This window comes from Tiliqua scincoides, chromosome 8, assembly GCF_035046505.1.
Source record: "Tiliqua scincoides isolate rTilSci1 chromosome 8, rTilSci1.hap2, whole genome shotgun sequence".
NCBI classification, from domain to species: Eukaryota; Metazoa; Chordata; class Lepidosauria; order Squamata; family Scincidae; genus Tiliqua; species Tiliqua scincoides.
This window is the reverse complement of record NC_089828.1, coordinates 51379915-51401094: the sequence shown is the minus strand read 5'-3', so window position 1 is coordinate 51401094 and position 21180 is coordinate 51379915. Positions and strand designations below refer to the sequence as shown.

General features: G+C 45.2%; 2 protein-coding genes across 3 annotated transcripts in view; both read right to left on the bottom strand.

Moving 5' to 3' along the window:
* The window catches only part of GGNBP2 (gametogenetin binding protein 2), a 42689-nt gene extending 38716 nt beyond the window's left edge, over positions 1–3973 (bottom strand). For both annotated transcript variants that reach the window (XM_066635311.1, XM_066635312.1), the window contains exon 1: positions 3835–3973. The gene's annotated coding sequence lies outside the window, so the exon portion shown is untranslated. The remainder of the gene's footprint in view (positions 1–3834) is intronic.
* Positions 3974–11308: 7335 nt separating this feature from the next.
* PIGW (phosphatidylinositol glycan anchor biosynthesis class W) lies at positions 11309–20158 on the bottom strand. Its single transcript, XM_066636218.1, has 2 exons — positions 20048–20158; positions 11309–13775 (listed from the first exon to the last, which is right to left on the bottom strand). Exon 2 carries the CDS (start codon positions 13752–13754, stop codon positions 12240–12242), a length of 1515 nt encoding a protein of 504 aa, XP_066492315.1. The 5' UTR covers positions 13755–13775; positions 20048–20158; the 3' UTR covers positions 11309–12239.
* Between the last annotated feature and the right edge of the window lie 1022 nt (positions 20159–21180).

Sequence of the window (21180 nt, the reverse complement as noted above, 5' to 3'; positions counted from 1 at the left end):
GTTAAGAATAATTTTTAGGCTTTGTTTAATCTTATAACCTGACATAGCTGTACGTCAGCTATAACCTGACATAGCGTATGCCCCAATAACAACATCCCAGCAAGGTTATTCTGATTTTGACTCTGACAAGTTTGCATGCCCAAAGGACACAGGATTTGTGGGTGGGGAAAAGCAGCTAAATGGAAAGGAACAGGAAGAAACTTCCATCTTCGTTAACATTTTATTAAAATGTTTTCCTTTACAATACATTACTTCTGTCATTATTTCTGAACCCTACAGGGCTCATTTTAGATTTTCCTTCCTTCCACAAACATCTCAACACCATGAAACACCGCCAGTACCAATTACTTCATAGTATCTCAGCCCTGTAAAACATTTAGGGAACAAACATGACAGGTCCAGTAGGGGGCTGGGGGGGAAGAGAAAAAGGAACTCATTTTGGGATTTAAAACTAGCAACTCTAACGGGAAATATAAAACCTGAACCATTTTTAATGCATTCCATGTTTGTAGTTCACCCTACATAATGGGATAAGATCTTAACGGATAAGATCTTGGGTATGGTATTTTAACATACCTCACTCATTCAGCCCATGGTCTTTCTTCACCAGGATTGTCACAAATTAAAACACATACCTTTCTCCCTCAGCAGAAAGATGTATATTTAATCATATGCCCAACGCAAGAAATTTTACAAGTAGACTGCATATCTCAACTACACTCACAAGCCCATCACACATTAGGCTCACACAAGGTGTTTCACACCCACAGCTAAAAACGTAATATGAAAATGTCACATACAGGTACATTGCATAAGCAAACTGGGAACCAAGATGTGCTACATTTCAAGTACATATAGTGTGGAAATTCCTATTTACCACAAGAGAATGTGTGACGCGCCCATATTACATAGTGGCTTAACTGAGGTTTCCATCCGAGAACCGACAGCAGAAAACAATCTGAGGTGCATGCCTGTACAATGCACACCTTTGCAAACACTGCCATGCCATATTCACACATTCTTTTTAAGTATACGCTTTAGAAACAGGTGTGCACCTAACAGCTTTGTGACACCAGCAGATATACATCTGGTTGGTAAATTTCTACAGGGGTTGGATTTTGCCACAGTTATCTACAAGGCTCAAAGGTACATAAATGTGCATTCAAGCGCGTACACACACCCTCCAACTGTACATGGCTGCAAAAGCAGATGGAAAAGCAAAAGCCACCCAAAAATATTTTTAAAAAAGGATTTTTGCTTTCTCATGTCTTTCCACCCCTCCGCTGAATAAACCCTCACAAATTTAGAGTTTCTTAAAATGGCCACCGTGCTAAGAATGGGGCCCACCTTTCCCCAAGCAAACCAGCCCATAAAAGTATTATAAGGCAGCATTTCTCAAAGTCTGTCCCCTGACACACCACTTTGCATGGTCCACCTACTGAAAGTACCACCAGAAGTAACTGCCAACGATGTCATCGCCAGTTACTTCTGGATTGGAAGACCAGATGCAATGCAACAAACATCAGTAAGAGGCTCAGGGCAGATGGGAGGGCTTTTCCACGCTAGAGCCTGACCCGTCAAGCCAAGCCTCCTACCACTGCTTCTCACATAGCGTTGCTGGTCTCGCTGCCAGGAGGCAGGTGTGGGCACTGTGTACCACCAGATACCACCTAGAATACCACCAGTTGAGAAACACCGTTGTAAGGCAAAGCACTGGTGAGAGTGTTGGACTAGGATCCAAGAGATCAGAGTTCAAATCTTGCTCTTCTCAGCCCTGAACTCACTGGGTGACCTTGGGCCAGCAAGTTACATGCTCTCTCAGCCTAACCTACCTCACAGGGTTGTTGGGAAGGATATTAAAGGGAGGGGAGAAAAAGGGTCACAAGTCAGTCACTCAGATACTGAACATTAATAAATATATAAATTTTGCAAAGTGATCTTTTTTTAACGAAAGCAGTAAACACACCTACAAAAATACAAACATAAGGTTTCAAGGTTTGTCCTCCACTGTACTACTTCATATGATCCACCTATTTGAATCAACTGGCAATTACATCATCACCAGTTATTCTGGGTTGGGAGGCCAGATGTGACACAACAAACACCAGTAAGAGGCTCCAAGTGGACAGGAGGGCTTTCTCAAGCATGGAAAAGCATACTCTGGAGCTCTGACCACCAAGCCAAGCTTTCTACCGCTGTTTGTTGCATCACATTCCTGGTTTCACTGCTGGGCAGTAGGGGTCCTGTGAGTACCACCAGACACCACCTCAAGTACCACTGGTTGAGAAAAACTGTTGTATGTTGGACTAGGATCCAAGAGACCAGAGTTCAAATTCAGCCCTACTCAGTCCTGGTAATCATAGGCCAGCAAGACACAAACTCTCTCAGCCTAACCTACCTCACAGGGTTGTCAGGCGAGATTTCTACCTGACCCACAAGTGTCCACATCTGGTCCCTGTTGCATATATGCAACGTTGGACAGAAATGGCTTAAACTTTTAACACTCAAAGGGAGTGGAGAAAAAGATACGCTATTATGTCAGTCACCCGGATATCTGACATTAAAGAATATATAAATTTTGCGCTGGGTGACCTTCGGCCAGCGAATCATGCTCTCTCAGCCTAACCTACCTCACACGGTTGTTGTTGGGGAAGGTTATTAAAGAGAGGGAAGAAAAAGGGACACTTATGTCAGTAACCCAAATATTTGACATTAATTAATAGGTAATTTTTGCAAAGTGAGCTCTTTATTTTATGAAAGCTGTAAAAATACAAACATAATTTTTAAAAAATTAAAGGTTCTTGTTCCTCTCCCAAATTTCTATTCCTCGTTTCAGCTCATTCCTTCATCTGGTAATTATTGGTTATTATTTATCTGGTTTTTATTTATTGATCTGGTATTTATTTATTTTACTTATTTATTTATTTAAATTGTTCTGGTTATTAATGATCTGGTTTTATTTTATTTATTTCAATAACTTGATCTGCTTATTATTGATCTGGCAATTTTTTTTCTATTGTGGCACTGAATTTTCTATTTTTTAAAATCTATTGTATTTTTATTTATTTTTCACTCTATAAATTGTAGGCTGCCTTGGGCATCTGCTTTCAGCGGAGGAAAGGCAGGGTAGAAATCTTTTAAATACATAAATATCAGTTATTATTGATCTGCTGATTACTGATATGGTTTTTATTTTAAAAGTTTATTTTATTTAAATAAATTTATCTGGTAATTATTCATCTGGTTATTGTTGGCTATTATTGATTTGGTAATTATTGGTTATTATTGATCTAGTTTTTATTTAAAATTTTTTATTTTCTTTAAATAAATTGATCTGGTTATTATTATCCTCCCTGGACCTGTCAACCCCCCCTTTGGCCCCCATGACTTAGGTCCCCCTCTCTCTACCCCCCCCAAAACCATACCCCAGAAAAGGCTCATGCACAGGGGGGAAGTAATTTTTTTTTTGGGGGGGGGGTAATCCCTGCACCCTGGAAAGCACATAAAGGAGGGGTCAGTAGTGGCTAAGCCCATGCTTGAGGCTGGGGGCAGTGGTGGCTATGCCCATCCTAAGGGGGGGATCAGTGGGGCTGGGTCTGTGCTTGAGGCTGGGGAGGCAGTGGTGGCAAGGCCCATCCTAATGGGGGGTCAGTGGGGCTGGGTCTGTGCTTGAGGCTGGGGGGGCAGTGGTGGCAAGGCCCATCCTAAGGGGGGGTCAGTGGGGCCGGGTCTGTGCTTGAGGCTGGGGGGGCAGTGGTGACAAGGCCCATCCTAAGGGGGGGGTCAGTGGGGCTGGGTCTGTGCTTGAGGCTGGGGGGGCAGTCTAAACTTTACCTTGCCTCTCCCCCTTCTCCTACTGGTGGTCCGTCCCCCCTCCAGGGCCTCCTCCTACGGCTGCCCTCTCAGCCTCCCTGCCCAACTCCCAGAGCCGCAGAGCCCTGGCGTTCCTCAAAAGGCCGAGAGGCACCTTTTTGGCCCCTCTCTCTTCCCCTCCCCCGCCCCTCCCCCTTTCAGGAGAGCAGCTCCAGCCTCAGGCCTCCTCGTCCGGCTTCGGCTCCGCCCTACTCCTCCCCTCTCGCGAGAGAGAGAGACTGCGCGTGAGACGAGCCCTGCCCTCCCCACCCCACCCTCAACCGCTCAATAGGCCGTGCCCCTTCATCCCAAAGCCACGCCCCCTCCTTCTCTGAGAGCGGCGAGCGATTTGCCTTCCCACTCACACAGCTCAGCAGTTTCGCTCTCTCCTTAAAGGACCCGCCCTCCTACTTTAAATATTTAAATCACTTATTTGGGTCACGCCCCTTTGGCCCCACCCCCTTTCCTTCAATTCATTCACGGAAGAATGCAGTACTCATCTTCCTCCGCCGGGTTATGAGGCAGGAGCTTCCCACCCCCCACCCCCCAACCAAACCCTCCTACGGAAAGAAAGAAGATCCGGCTCGCCGTTTTCGCGCACGCGCGGAAGAAGGGAGAGAATAGACATTGGAAAGACTCTTCTGTGAGGAAACGGATAATGTTAACTAAGGTGTCCTTCCGCGGGAAGAAAAGTAGTTCGCAAAAAACTGGTGGCAGTTGAGCCTTTTGGCGCCAAAACATTCAGCAGCCCCAGTCCTCAGTCAGAGAAGCCCTCAGGCGGCCAGGCACGTTCCCCTCAGAACACCCTTCACCTTCAGGTCTCCCTTCAAGTCTGTCACTTTTCCCTCAGGGAGCCGCACCTCAGGCTTCTGGGGCTGCCACCCTGCCCTTCCTGAGAGGAAGCCTTTGACTCTCCTGGGACTGGCTCTGAGCAGACAAGCACAGGCTTGGGCTGGGGCAGCTGCCCTCTCGCTCTGTCAGCCAGGGTGGCCAGGCCTGCTCAGCACAAGAGCCACGTGAGAAACACACGTCCCAAGACACACACACAAAGACACACATACCCCAATACACATCCCAATACATATAAACAGAAACCCAATACACACACACCCAATATATATATACACTCACTGCAATGCACACACAAACGCACCCCCCACCATACACCCCCCCAGTATACACACATGCATTCCAGTACACACACACAAATACACACACCCCATATATATATATATATATATATATATATATACACACACACACACACACACACACACATACCCTCCAATATACACACCCCAATATATACATACACACACACTCCAATACACATTCATACACACACACCCCAATGTACACCTCCCAATATACACACCCCAATATATATAAACAGACACTCCAATATACACACACACCTACACACATCCCAAAGCACACACCCCAATATACACACACACACACTCCAATACACACGTCCCAATATACACCCCCAATACACACACACACACACACGACTGCCAAATTTGCTTCACGTAAGCCACATACGATAAACTTCAGATGCTTGAGAGCTGCAATATCCAAGAAGCATTTCCAGCCTTATATTCATTCCCCATCAACTCTCAATTTGTACCCAGTAAGTATAACATTTGAGAATTCCTTATTTACCTTTATATTAAGCGTGATAAAAAAAAGTTCAACCAAAATATTCCCTGAGAGCCACACATTCTGTATGTCAAAGAGCCATACATGGCCGCCTCTGGTATAAGCTCAGCTGAACTTTCCTTAGGCTAGAGATTTCCAACCACTGTGGCATGGCATACTGGTGTGCCGTGGATGGTCCACAGGTGTGCCGCAGGACTTTGGGGAGGGTCATTTATTAGTAGGGCAATTGGGGTATCAGAGCCCCCTACCAGCAGCACAGTGTGCCTTGTGAATGGAAAAAAACTGATGGTGCGCCTTGACGATTTTAGTGCCTTGTCAGTGTGCCATGAAATGAAAAATGTTGAAAATTGCTGCCTTGGATTCTTCTTTCAGAGGATGATTGTAGAGCAGTGTTTCTCAACCAGTGATGCGTGTACCACCAGTGGTACATGAGGTGGTGTTCGGTGGTACTTGCGGGACCTTCAGACCCTTGCTACTTTGCAGTGAGACCAGCCATGCAACATGACAAGCAGCAGTAGGCGGCTCAGCTTGGTGGGCAGAGCTCCAGCATGCATTTTTCACACACACAAAAAAACTCTCCTATCTGCTCTGAGTCTACCAGTGTTTGTTGTGTTGCATCTGGCCTCCCAGTCTAGAAATATCCAGCGAAGATATCATCACCAGTTACTTGCAGTAGTAGTTCCAATACAGGTGGACCATGCAAAGTGGTACTGCTGGGGACAAATGTTGAGAAATGCTATTGTAGAGGGCATCTAAGGGCACAATCCTAACCCCTTATGTCAGTGCTTTCCAGCAGTGGCATAGTGTTGCCAATGGGACCTGTGCTGCATCCTGCAGTTGGGTGTCACTCATGGAGGCCTCCTCAAAGTAAGGGAATGTTTGTTCTGTTACCTCACAGCTGCATTGCCCTTATGTCAGTGCTGGAAAGCACTGATGTAAGGGGTTAGCATTGCGCCCTAAGATGTCTTAAATGTAATTTAGAGCCCAGTTCTATCCAACTTTCCAGCGCTGATGTAGCTGTGCCAACAGGGGGGCAGCCATGGAGCCCTCCTCAACATAAGAGAATGTTTATTCCCTTACCTCAGGGTTGCACTGTGGCTGCGTCAGCGCTGGAAAGTTGGATAGGATTGGGCCCTTAGCTTCCAAGTTAGGCAACAGTATCACTACAGCAAGCCTTACAACAAACTTCCTTGGTATAGCTACAAGCACTATAATCATAGCCCATATTTGTATCCTTGTCCCAACATACACACTGTCCGCAATCCTAACCAATTTTCCACCACTGACATAAGGGCAATGCAACTCTGAGGTAAGGGAATAAACACTGCCCTACCTTGAGGAGGCCTCTGTGACTGCCCCCCAACTGCATGATACAGCACATGCCCCACTGGCACAGCTATGCCAGTGCTGGAAAGTTGGTTAGGATTGCGCCCACCATTTCTTGCAAAGAAGGGACTTGTTCATATGAATGTCACCATACCTACAGCAACCCATATATATTTTAGAAGGGACAGCCTCAGTGTTTTATGGCTGAGGGATAAGTAGGTTTAAACTTTCTGCTTAAACTGAGCTGAAGTTCTGAGTTACGTTCAAGCTCTATTCAGATGTGCTGTAAGAGTGGTGAAATGCCATAGTTATAACACCCCTATGGGCACACCAGCAAGCCCTGCCCTTGACATGCTCCATAGGCTAGCCCCCACCACTTTCTGCCTACAGCAGTGATTCTCACACATTTAGCACCAGGACCCACTTTTTAGAATGATAATCTGTCAGGATCCACCAGAAGTGATGTCATGACCGGAAGTGACATCATCACGCAGGAACATTTTTAACAATCCTAGGCTGCAATCCTACCCACACCTACCCAGGAGTAAGTCCCATTTAATATCATTGTAGAATATACATAAGTAGCTTGTTCAAAGTACAGGTCTGTAACATTTCCCCAAATGTAGTCACATACCATGATAGCATCAAGTCTGATATATTAAAAAAGATATATTGAAATGAATGGGAACCTAGTGGGTCCCAACCCACAGTTTGAGAAACATTGACCTACAGCATTTGTCTGCACAGGCAAACACTATCCATGGGGGGACGGATTTGCCTCATTATTGCAAACATAGCCAGTGTTCAATAGCCATTATCATGAGGAGATTTGTCCCACAGATAGAATTTCCCTATGCAGACAGATTGCACCCATAGGGTAAGCAAGAGCTCAGCATGGGAATGAGGCTTGATGGTGCATTCATACTGCCTTCCACCACATGTACCATCTCCATGGAGAGGATATGTATGAAGAGGGTTACAAACACAGGGAACTGTGGGTTAGTCCAAACCACAGTTAAGTAAAACAAACCAGGATCAAACCACAGTTTCAAATTCTGGTTTGTTTGGATTTTTTTTTAAGCTAACGGTGACCTGAGCCACAGTTCTCCACGTTCATCAGTAACATGGAACTGTAGCCAAAAATGGGAATTTTACATCTTCTCTTTGTGCATGTGACAGTGGAGTGGGGAGCACATGAACCTGCAGCTTTTTAAGACTTGCTCTTGTAGCAGGAAACTATGGTTTCTTGTTACGTGTAAATTGGGCCATTGTGTTTTGATCTTTCAAGTTGTTAACTTTCTCTTTGTGAATAAGAGATCCAAAAATCCAAAGAGAGCCCCTAGCTGTCGTGCATTGTGTTTACACATAAAACTATAGTTATGGGAAAAAATACGGTTAAGGAAGAATTACGTACCTCACGGATAACATACGATGTCCTAATGACTTTATCGCAGCTGCCTCAGGCCAGGAATTGTTGTGTACTTAATTATGGACAAGGAACAAAAGTTAATTGTCAGCCTCACTAATTCACTGTTGAATGATTTACTTTATTATATAGCTTTGAAAATGGCAGACTATCCCATAATGAGTTTTGTTGGCCATGGTTCCACTTGTGAACTGCTCATTGTTGAAGCTGTTACATCAGAAATGAGAGCCAATCAGGCCGAACTTCCTACGTTATTTGCATGCCAGAACACCATTGGTTTACATGGTTTCTTTCCTGGCCAATGTAATCTCTAATCCGGTTGATGATGGTGTGGTCAGTTTCCTGAAATCAATACAGCATTGCACATGGCACACTCTTCTACTCTTGTACATTGGCAATGATTCAACACAGTCAGGCAAGCATATCTAGTTTTCTGCTGTTCTGTAACCATTATCTGTTTAGATCTTTGTCCTGCTGGGGAGGGGGGTGTTTTTGTTTTATTACCCTATAGATGCCTACACAGAAGTAAGTCCCACTGTGTTCATAGGGCTTACTCCCAGGCAAACATGCATAGGATTGCCGCTCATATTGCCTAGTGGAGTGTGAACAAGAGTGAGGCAGGGGAAGATGAAATTAAAATATCTTTATCTGCTCACCTAAGTGTGGGTGTGAATAGGTGTGGGAGAATGCCTGCTTCGGGTCACAATCCTATACCTGCTTACACGGAAGCCCCAAGGAGTGGTTGACAGCTTGCTCCTGCAGAAGTGGGTCAGGCCTGCACACACTGGCACAGAGAATAAACAGCAATCCACTGTGAATCCTGCTCTCGCTGACAAGATCAGGACATTTACTGCTGTTAGAAGCGCAAACGCTCAGGGGAAGTTCCCACCCCTTTTGGCTAGTTCTCATGCTTGCTTGACTTTGGAATCTGTTTCTATTTAACTTTGATTTTGGATAGCAGAAGTTTTTTGGCAAGGCTTGCACAGCACTGCTCTGACTTTCATCCACTTGACTTTCATTGTTTTGTTCTTTCAGCCACTTCCAATTATAACCGCATTTCAAATTTGGTCCATGTGCTTTCCTCTTTCTTCCAATTCCATCCAACCTTTCATGACGTTCTTCTGTTTATTTTCTTTTTTTTCTGTTTATTTCTGTTTTGCATGCACTCACATGTGTTATATAGTTATTTACGTTTTTCGCCAGCCAAAATAAATTTGCAAGCTAAATACAGCTATACTTTGACATTCATCAAATTTTGACTTTCGTCCATGCTCTGGCCCCTAATCAGTCAAAAGTGCAAGGTATTGATGTACATATTTTTAAGGAGACAGTAGTCATCTGCCCAATCACATCTGACCACTATTTCCCCTATAATTTCAGTAGTTTTTGAGGGCCTAGTAAGAGCAGATGGATTTGCAGCAGTACGGAAGTGTGCAAGCCTGAGGCTCAGGAACGTCCTATGGAGCCATGATTAAACCATTGTTCTTAGTGATGCCAAAACTGATTCTGTACATTTGTATCCTACCCTCGCAAAAGACTCAGAGCCAAAACAAATGTTCAGTACTTCTGTGTGAAGGTACACTTGGGGCTTTCTTCAATGGTTCTTTCCACTTCAGGATATTCAGACAATGGGGTTGTTCAGCCATGAGAAATATGAATAAGGTCCCATCCCTGTCTGTGTCAGTAACTGTGTGGACATATTCAAGTTTGTCTCCAAACGAACACACCATGTGAATCTACTATCATACATTAATTGAATCAAGTGGATAAGATTTGCAGCAGTACGGAAGTGTGCAAACCTGAGGCTCGGGAACGTCCTATGGAGCCATGATTAAGATTGAAATCATGGGGGAGAGGACTTGATTAAGTGTGTGGAAAAACAACTTATAGATAAGACTACCCACATGTACTTGAAATCAGACATCCCCCCCAAAAAAGAACCCCATATGAAAACAGCAAAACCACATGGCAAGAGTCATGTTTGTTCTGGCTCTCAGTGTAGATGACAACCTCTGAATCTCATATGTTTTTAAGTTGTTATATCAGTTCATAAGTCATTCTATTGGTTTCGGTGTTGGTAACAGCACAAGAGTAGAGACAGTCATAAGAATGTAGCAGTCCTACGAGGATTTGGACTTTTACATCAGTGTTCTTACCGGGCAGCATCAGGATTTGCCCAGGCTGGACATTGGCCAAAGACCTACATGCATCAGAATGCTCACCCAGTCAGAATGACCATTGAACTCCCCAACAGCAGTGGTGGAGCGAGTTGCTGAAGAGACTCAAATTGCTGATGGACCCCGGAAACCCAATTTACAAATGGGAGAATCCCTTTGGGTTCTTGGTCATTACAGGGCCTCTAAATGATGCTTTAGTTGACCAGAGGAGAGGGCTGGAGAAGCTGCTGCTGCTGCTTATCACTCAGTGCTGATAAAACGGGTATGACTGCAAGTGTGTCACAGGTGACCAAGGGCAGGGCTTTGGCTCAGGGGCACCAGCTACTAGCATTCTTGTGGTAATAATAATAATAATAATAATAATAATAATAATAATACTGAACGCTTTCTGAGTGTCAAAGTGCTTTGCTTGTATTATCTTGAGGTTGTCCTTACAATCACCACCACCACCACTTTGTCAGGTATTATTATTTCCATATTGCTAATAGGGAAGACCAAGGCTGACCCAGAGTGGCTTGCCAAAGCAGCTTAATGAGTTCCTTTTAGAGACGTGAGGTTCAGGCCTTACTCACTACACTACACCAGCTCCTAATCACAATAGCTTATGAAAGCATCTTTTGCTTTCATTTCCATATAGGCTGTGATGCCATTCTTTGTATCACTCCATTTATTATAATGTCTCTCTCCCCTAGCACATAGGTACATTTATTATTTGCTTAGGGGCCAATGAGAGCCTTCCTCCTATGCCTCACTTCTTCCATGTCATGCTTATCATAATACAGATCTATCACTCCATCTATACTGCAAGAGATTATTTGTTTCTTTTTAACCCAGGCTTTATTTTGAAAACATTCATTTTTCTTCATACATTTTCACATAAAACCATATTACAATAAATAAGATATGTAAACCGCAATTCTGATCTTGCAGAGTGTTACAAATGCATTTATTTTGATCTCATACCAAGTGCATAAGGCTATGTCCAGGTCACATTTGCCACCTCCCATAGAGATGAACAGCTGACATTGACTTGTGTGTGGAAGTGTAAAGAGGATGCTGCTAGAGACACCACTCAGGCAAAACCTTGCCCTGCTCCTGTCTGGGTAGAGACTAGATTTTTTTTTCTGTTTCAGTTATGTCCCAATTGTAGGCCATTTCATTCTTCCCTAGAAGACAGTACAGGGACCACAGTTGGGGACAGCGTAGTCTTCCAGGATGGGGAGGTGCTCTGCCCATCATTCTAGGCACTAGAAACCCCCAGTGCCAGGCAATTTTTACCCTGCCTAAATCAGTGACCTCTCCTATCACAGTGAGCATTCATTATGTGCAGAACCCCCCGCAGAAGAGTAAGGTGCAATGCACAGGAAGACCAGTGTGACAAAGAGACAGAATAGCTTTAACCCATTTCTGCCCAGCCTACAGTGCACACATTTGATCCCTGTTGCGTAAACGCAACATTCAGCAAAAATGGCTTAAATCATATATGCAAGCTGGGTCTTTGGTCCCCATCCTGACAACATTTGTAAGTGCATCATGCTTAATGACATGGAGTCACCTTGATTTTAATGGCCATGGTCCCCAGTTCCACGTTTTAGAACTGGGACCGCCTTAAGCCATTTCTGCCCAACGTTGCTTATATGCAACAGGGATCAAATGTGTACACCTGTGCGCTGGGTTAAACAGCTCAATATAAAAGGCTGTCACCATGCCGCAAAGTCTCATGCAACTTCCAGGGCTGTGTATGCTTTTCCTAACCCAAACTTTATGATACAGCTTTGAGAACTTCAAGTTTCCCATTACCACCACTTAACAACGATATTTTTGGCTTGCAACATATACATAATTAAAACATTTGCAAACATATAGAGGTGCAGAACAAACATGGCCGAGAAGGTCCTGCTATGGATCGTATCAACCAGCATGTTTGTGAAGCCAGTCAAAATGTTGGCAAGCAAGAAATACAGTAGTTGATTTCTGTTCACAGCAGTGATCAGACACAGGTCCTGAGGTATTGGTTTCCTATCATTAGTTTCTGAGTCTTGTTTTTTATTTGTCTCTGACAGTGGCACTATGTTCCAGCTGGCAGGAACGGTAGCACCATCCACCAGCAGCTTTGCAAACACCAAAGCAAGATCGGCCAACAAGTAAGCACCAAAGAGCAGCAGGCAATAAGCGACGATCCACAGGCAAAAGGAGAGGTTTCCCATCCGTCGGGATGTGGTGTCTACATAGGTTTGACAGAAATTGAGACAAATAAACAGAAGGAAAAATGTCAGCAGCAGGGAGCAGATCACTCCAAACCACTCTCTGACCGAGCTTCTCTTCCTTAACAAAAATAAACCCACTTGGACACTAGCCATGTAGATGGCAAGGTAGCCTGCAATGGAAAATAAGCCTTCTCTGTTGGCATTTAAAAAGCCAGTCCTTGAACCCTGGCCGTTGCTCCCGTGCATGATAAACATCTTCAGAGGCGTAAGGGAAAGAAAGCATTCATAACCTACAGCAAGTGTCACAGCCACGATCCATGCTTTGCGCACAGGGAACGCAGTCAAGAGCAGAGATGCTGTGATTCGTACAGAGGCTAAAGTGAAGAAAAAATTCCAGTGCACGCCATATTCCGAGGTATGTTCGTGATAGTCAATGGCTTTAACACTCATCAGTCGGCCAAAGCCAAGGAGGAGCAGAGGCCAGACAGATGAGAACTGCTTGGTAAGGTAAAAGGAATTGCGTTGTACAGCCCCAGGTTTCAACCGAACTTCAGGACACACCACGGCATTCCCAAAAACAAAAGCTCCTACCCCAAAATCCATTAGTCCAGTCCCATAGGTTTCGGTCTTGGCGTATCGTCGGGGGTACTGTGGAAAATCCACTGCCAGAATGTTGATGGATGTCAACACGTTCATATACGCTCGAAACACGGATATCGAAGGAATGTACTTTGGCTTCAAGTTTGTCCTCAGGAAATCCCTTAGGATTTGCTCAAGTGGCACTTTAACATAATTTGTCCTTCGACTGTATATTTTAAAAATCAAGCCTGCGCAGAACACTGTCATGAAGAGTACAATCGCAGGGAGAACAGGAGCAAAAATTGTACAGAGGAGCAGTGAAGGGATGACTAAAACAGTAAAGTCTAGAAGAAAACGGCCACTCTTTGAATGTAAAGGTGTTCCATGGTGGAGGAAATACAAGGTCAACAGCAGACCCCGGGAAAGCAGACATAATGGTGGTATGGGTAAGATGACCGAAAGCTCAAGCAAGGTCGTTCCATTCAGGTTACTTACGAAGTCCTCTTTGACCAGCTTGTGAGACATTTTTCCGTTTCTGCAATTTTACTTAAAAAGAAAGAGAGTGTGTGTGTGTGAGAGAGAGAGAAATCAGAGATGGTGGTCATCAAATTTAACAAACATCTAAGCAGCTAAGCCCAACCCAAGGCACACCTCCACCCCTCTGAGCCAGGAAGGGACAAAATTTAGTTATGGAGCACTTAGTGTTGATTCAGCCCAAACTAGGACTAATCAACCCTACAGAATGCAGTGACCCACTATTCCCTTGGCGGACAGAACCTTGTGTTTGAGGTCTGTTGCTAAGGAAAGAACAGGGTTGCTTAGCAATAACCTCTTTCTGCTTTCCTGGATAATGGGAAAAGTAGCTGAGTGGCTCAAGGCTGAAGGGGACATCAGTGCAACCGAGGACAGCAATAGAGCTGGCAGAAAGTATGAGGGGGGCGCAGGATGGGATGGATTTCTGAAGAGTAGTTGACTAGGGCCCAATCCTATCCAATTTTCCAGTGCCGGTGCAACCATGCCAGTGGGTCGTGCACTGCATTCTGGGGTGGGAAGGCAGTCAGAGAGGCTTCCTTAAGATATAGAAACATTTGTTCCCTTACCTTGGGGCTGCATTGCAGCTGCACTGGTGCTGGAAAGTTGGATAGGATTGAGCCCTATATCATTAGGAAGATGCAGATATCAGAATGGGTGCAGAGCAAGAAATGGTGACAAATGCTGGGTTGTTATTTGTTTGTGGCAGGGACAGGGCAATCAGACACCCGGAAATATATTCTGTTGCTTTTCAAGCATTAGCAAAATAGAACAGTGACAAAATAAAAGGTGCACCTGCATCATACCTGTAAGATGCAGAGAATTCCAACACGTACATTTTGAGCAATCAAGAATACTTAAGTTTCTATTACTAAAATTCCTGCTGTGAATGATACCTATAAATATATTCAGCACCATCACTGTGTAGGATGCTGTTAAAGACTAACACAAAAACAATAGTTCCTAGTCCAAAGATCTTACACTCTCAGTTTCAATAGTAAAGAAGGAAAAGGAGATGCTTTAACAGCTTAGGCATGTTAAGTGTCACAGATGTTGGCCAAGGATTCTTTGAAACCTCCTACAATTAGGTTGCTACTTTCAATTTTTTTTCCTTGCACACATTTCTGCAATAGACATCTTCAACTGGGCAAGTTTTAACTTGTCAAGAGACAGCTCCTCTGAATACGGATCTAGAAGACTGTTCAACTGCACCCTTGCCTTCTAGCCCTGCACAAGCTTCTGAAATGGCAAATTTGTCCATTAGCATTATTCAATTGCCCTTTTACGTGGTGGCTGGATTTGGCCCAGATTTGGTACACGCTCTTCCCTGCCCAACTGGATTGCCAGCTTTCATTAAAAAAAAAAAAGGTTCTAGCTGCTGTGAAAACAAAGATATGCTCCCAAATATTCGGGCAGTGTCAACTCAAATGTTTGTGGCTCAGGACCTATGAGCCCATGGCTAATAAAAAAATTAGGTGGGTCAAAAGTTTGCTGATCATTTTATTTATACAGTCCATTGTGCCCATATGGTAGATTGCGGGGGCTATGGCTGAGGGCAGTGACATCTCAGAACAGTCCTGCAATGCAGTACATTGTTAATATTGCTGGTTAGAGGCAGGGCAGAGGCTAGCTGAAATTCCTAGGCAAAAAACTCCCAAGTTGCAACGAAGTGTAATTGATGTAAATGGCCAAACCAGAGACATTATTGGAGAGAAAATGAACAGCCAGCAGATCTTCAATATAAATCAGTGAGGAGAGTGGAGTCACGAACTGACTCATGGTGTGAGAACAGGGGTATTTGCAGCATATTATAATATATGTGAAATGATAAAAAGGCATACAAAAGTTCAAGATAAAAGCATTGACACCAACTGTATATGTCAAGGAATATAGTAAGAAACTGACATCCATCAGATGGGGAAGAACTGGTGATAAAGGATACTGCAGCCCATGCAGTGATTTCAAAGTTAACTTACCAAACTATTGTAGAGGATCCCCTATTTATTTCAGTAAATAAAATTTACTGTTGTGAGCTGCAGACCACATTCATAAGATTCATGGGTGGGACCATAGCTTACAAGAGCTGATGGCAGAATAAGTGGGGGAATCTTTAATATGCTACAGAACTCTTTGTCATTTTTGCTGAATGTACCATATCTGTTATATGCAACTGTGTGAAAATGTCCAATTACCTATTTGCAGGCTGCAGAGCCTTACTGGGAGGGAGCAATTTAGAGTGGAAAAGCAGTGAAGCTGAAATTTCACCACCATTCATATCAAGGAAATGATTTGCATACTATGCAAATTACAGTGTGCAGATTTGAGATACTGGACTCTGGCAACCCTAATCTCAGAGTCCTTGATGCAATTTGGTTATGTGAGTCACCAAAGTGACCCTTTTGAGGTTCAGTATCATCCCCCTCTTTTCTAGACTGTAAGGGCCCAATCCTATCCAACTTTCCAACAATGATGCAGCCATGCCAACTGGGCACACGCTGCATCCTGTAGTGGGGGTCAGTCTCGGAGGCCACCTCAAGGTAGTGGAATGCTTGTTGCCTTACCTTGGGGCTGCATTGTAGCTGCATTGGCACTGGAAAGTTGCATAGGATTAGGCCCCAAGTCATTTAGATAGAGAGAGTAGTCTGTACATACAGATGCAGTAATAAACCCTGAATATGCAGGAGAGGATAGATTACAAACTTTTCTAAACACAGATTTTTATTAACAAAAATGTATTTCCAAATTACATGTTTATAACAGGAACTCTGATACATAAGGAAAAAAACTGTCAAGTTCTTTCCATTAAGATTATAATTCTATGGACACTTACAAGGACGCTTATAACTTAATTCAGCATCCAGGTCCCTCTTCTCCTTCCAGAGGGAGATAATGGACAGAGCTGCAGATGGACTTATAGGCTGGCTGGTTATAATGGGGCTGACCCATAGAACCAGCCCTTCTGTTGTTCTTCAGCCCTTTCCCTTCCACCCCTTGTTCTGCCTCTAGCTTGGCAACTGGGGAGTCAGTATGTACCCTCCAGTGAGCCAGATATAACAGTGGGGCTTCTAGTTGCTGACCTCTATTTTTATATGTTCATGGCATGCAAACATTTCAGCAAGTAAAGCTTTCTCCAGCATGCAGCTGAAATCATGTAGACAGCTTCACCAGCTGAGTTCCTGCTCATCAGGCAGCCATTAACACTCAAAGGACTATATGGATTTAAATAAAATCAAAGAGAGAGAGAGAGAGCTTGTAACCCACATCCAAAACAACTCGACAGTTATTCCCTGCTTCCACTGCCTGGTTCTTCCTCTGGGACCTCCCTCCTGCCCAGGTTTAAATTGTGAGCAACTAATACAGGTATACAGGTATTTAATACAGGTATTTTAATAACTAGTACTCATCTTCCCATCCTTTGGAAAACACTTTGTGCATGGATGGTGCTGTATATAAATACTGTAATAACAACCAGGGACAAAAACTGAACACATGGCAATGCTGAACACATGGCAATGCTGTGTACACTTCCTTGGAAGTTATTCCCACCCAAATAACAGTCAATCCTATCCAATTTTCCAGTGCCGGTGCTGCTGTGCCTATAGGGGAAGCACTTCCTGTGTTGAGAGTGCAGTCACAGAGGCCTCCTTAAGGTTTGGGAACATTTGTTCCCTTACCTGGGGCTGCACTGTGGTTGCACTAGTGCTGGAATGTTGGATAGGATTGGGCTGTCAGTGGGGTGTAATTCTAAGTCAACATGCAGAGCACTCAATGCCACAAGATTTACTTCCCTCAACTGCAAACAAGCCTAAGGGCACAATCCTAACCCCTTATGTCAGTGCTTTCCAGCACTGGCATAGCGGTGCCAATGGGGACCTGTGCTGCATCCTGCAGTTGGGTGTCACTCACACAGGCCTCATCAAAGTAAGGGAATGTTTGTTCCCTTACCTCAGAGCTGCACTGACATAAGGGGTTAGGATTGCGCCCTAAGGTTGCAGTCCTTTGCACACTTTCCTGGGAGTGAGTTCCATTTATTTAATACAGTAGTTCCCAAACTGTGGGTCAGGACCCACTGGTGGGTTGCAACCTGATTTTTGGTGAGTTGCCAAAGGGTGATGGAGAGATCAGATAATTAATTTCTTCAAGCCCTGAAGCTATTGAAAATCAGATCCTGTTGCTGATAATTACCCTGCAAAGAGCTCAGCTCCTGCAGTTTACAGTTGCTAACCGCCCTGCAAGGAGCCGAGCTCCCGCAGTTTGCAAGCATATGTAAATATAGAGAAGTAAAGTTTGAGGGTCCTTTTTCTGGGTATTATTTCTTAAAAATAAATAAATAAATAAATAAATAAATAAATAACAGCCCAATCCTGAGCTGCCCAGAGCACCCAGGCTCGGCAGCACCGAAAAGGGCTGCTTCCAAATTCTGCGCCTACCGCGGGAGGCTCCTCGGGAGAAGGGGACGTTTGTCCCCTTCCCCCAAGTAAGGTAAGCAGTCCCACAGTGGGGCTACTCACTTTACCATTGACCAAAAGGTCAGTGATAAGGAAAAGGCGCTCATGTAGGGCGCGCAGCTCTCCATGAGCGCCCTGGATCCTGCGGACTTCAGCTCCACGGATCCTCCACCACCCCTCGGCACGCCTCCTCCCTGCCCCCGCCGGCCTCCCTCCTCCCAGGAATGCCTCCTCCATGCTCCCACCTCCCCCCCCCCGTGCTAGCCCAGCACCAGCTATGAGCCCCCCTTACGGCACCGTAAGCCCCCCTTACGGCACTCCCCTTACGGCACTGTGGTCGGCGGCACAGAGTGGGCTCTAAGATATTTCTTTCTAGAGCTTCTTTTTAAATACCTGGTAAATCTAGGTGAGTCTCAGTAGAGTGTTGTTTTAAAAAGTGGTTCCTGGTGCTAAAACGTTTGGGAACCACCAATTTAATATCTTTACATCTTGCCATTCTGTTTGACAACAGGGACCCAAGACATCTGATAATAAGGGGTTGTTGGCATCCTTCAGTCTCGGAAGACTATGGTATTGCACTCTGAACGGTGGTTCTGGAACAGTGTCCTCTCCAGTGCGCGAAGCCTGGGTAAAGTAGATATGGAGGATAGACTGTTACCCATGCAGCAAATCCCCCCTCTCCACGTTGCTGAAATGGTCCAATGGAAAGGCAGAGGTCAATACGGTGTTGCCATGAACTGCCTTAGGGACTCCGGCTCCGGATTTTGCCTCGAGGTTGACTCCTGAAGCCTTTTCCATAACTGGATGTAGCCACAAGGCAGTGGAGGTTTGGGATCTGAGTTTTCCTTCTCTCAGATGAGCTGCCTTCCCAGGCTATCGAGTCCCACCTACCCGGTGGCTGTTCAGTCGCCTTTTACAAGTACAGCCAAACGGAGGGCTTATTCTTATCCCCCAGCCCCCAGGGGTACCATACCAGAAGGTTGCCAACCAGCCAGCCTGATATTAAGACACTCTTTTAATATACAGAAAGCCATGGTTTTATTTCCTTCTAAGGAATAGACATATATGGGGGGCTCAGGGGATTCTCCATCCAGGGACACAGGAGAGCTAAACCTGCTTAGCTTCAGCAAGACTACAATGTCACATACTCCCAGCCCGTACACTAATGCAGGCTCTCTTAGTATTAGTATTGGCAACCTTCAGTCTCGAAAGACTATGGTATCGCGCTCTGAAAGGTGGTTCTGGCACAGCGTCTAGTGTGGCTGAAAAGGCCAATCCGGGAGTGACAATCCCTTCCACACCGGGAGCAAGTGCAGTCTGTCCCTGGTCTGTCTCCCTGGCTATGGGCCTTCCTTCTTTGCCTCTTAGCCTCAGACTGTTGGCAAAGTGTCTCTTCAAACTGGGAAAGGCCATGCTGCACAGCCTGCCTCCAAGCGGGCCGCTCAGAGGCCAGGGTTTCCCACTTGTTGAGGTCCATCCCTAAGGCCTTCAGATCCCTCTTGCAGATGTCCTTGTATCGCAGCTGTGGTCTACCTGTAGGGCGCTTTCCTTGCACCAGTTCTCCATAGAGGAGATCCTTTGGGATCCGCCCATCATCCATTCTCACGACATGACCAATGACATGACCAGGCTCTCTTAATAATAACACTATTATTAATAGAGGGGCTAATCATTCAAGCAGTCACCACTACTAAAAGTTCAGGCACTTGCAAAGACATTTGCAAGAACTGGAAAGCACATACCAGAAATCTTTGAGTGACCTGAGTTAGTCAATATATGAAGGATCACTTAAATATATATATTTAAAGCGTTTGTTGGACTAGATCAAAAGATTCTCACCAGGAGATGCAGCCCACCAAAGAGATCCTCTTCCGTTAAGAAAACCCTTTGAAACCTGAGCCACAGCTCCTCATCTCTGCAGAGCTCTGTCTCTCCTTCCACTTCCTTGCAGACAACCTCTTGCAAAAAGCATGGGAGAGATCTGTTTCCTGGAGCTGCAGGGTTTGTGCACCAGCAAGTAGCCTGCTTAACCCCATCGCCTGATTCGTCAGCCTGCTGCAAGCCCAGCCCATTCTTGAATGCTAATAAAAATAAACTCATACTAATAATGAGAGCTTAAAAGATGCTGGAGGAATTAATTCCAATTCCTGCCATGTTAAATGTGGGGCTGATTCACTTGGCAAAGATAGGATTACAGACTAAGAGCCCAAGCCTAGGCATGTCTACTCAGAAGTAAGTCATTATAGTTAATGGGGCTTACTCCCAGGTGAGCGTGGTTAGGATGGCAGCCTAAATCAGAGGTTCCCCAAACTGGGGGTCCTGGATCCACCAGTGAGTTGCATCCCAGTTTTTGGTGGGATGCAAAACTGACATGGCAGATAGCTGCATGTACATCAAGGGTTAAACAACCTAGGAAACACTGGACTACACCAAATCAAACTGGATGCCATTTGGAATATTCCCGAGTTATTTAAAACAGGGAGGGAGGGAGGGAGGGGGAGAGAGAGAGATCTCTCTGCAGGAAAAAGAGCTAGCAGCTCAGGGGCATGTGCCGTGCCTGCAGTGCTAACTTTCTCGTTGCAGGAAAGGAACATTTGGAAATGTGATTCTCCCCCCCCCCCGAAGTGGTACAGTCCATTCCCACGCCGCCACCAGCATCCCTTGCTCAAGTCCTGTTTCCTTCTGTCCACGTGCGTTTGAACCAGTGGAGCTGCTGGTGCGCGTTTTCCCACGGTCCTGCTCTCACAGCCTGCGCCCCTCTACCTGCCTCCTGGGCAGTTCCAGCCTACTAAAGCCCGAGGAACTCACTGCCACAGGAAAGTGCGCACAGATCAGGATCGCAGCCCTTGAGTACACGTGCGCCAGGTTGGGCTGCATGTTCCGCAGGCGGGGCTTTGGTTCCCTGCTTTCCAAGGACGCCTCCAAAGCTCCCTGATTCATTCGCAGTAGCCTCCGCCTTCCTCCTGTTGCAG

What these genes read in the sequence shown, in the direction of transcription:
- PIGW (XM_066636218.1), bottom strand. Translation starts at nt 13,754, where the DNA reads ATGTCTCACAAGCTGGTCAAAGAGGACTTCGTAAGTAACCTGAATGGA.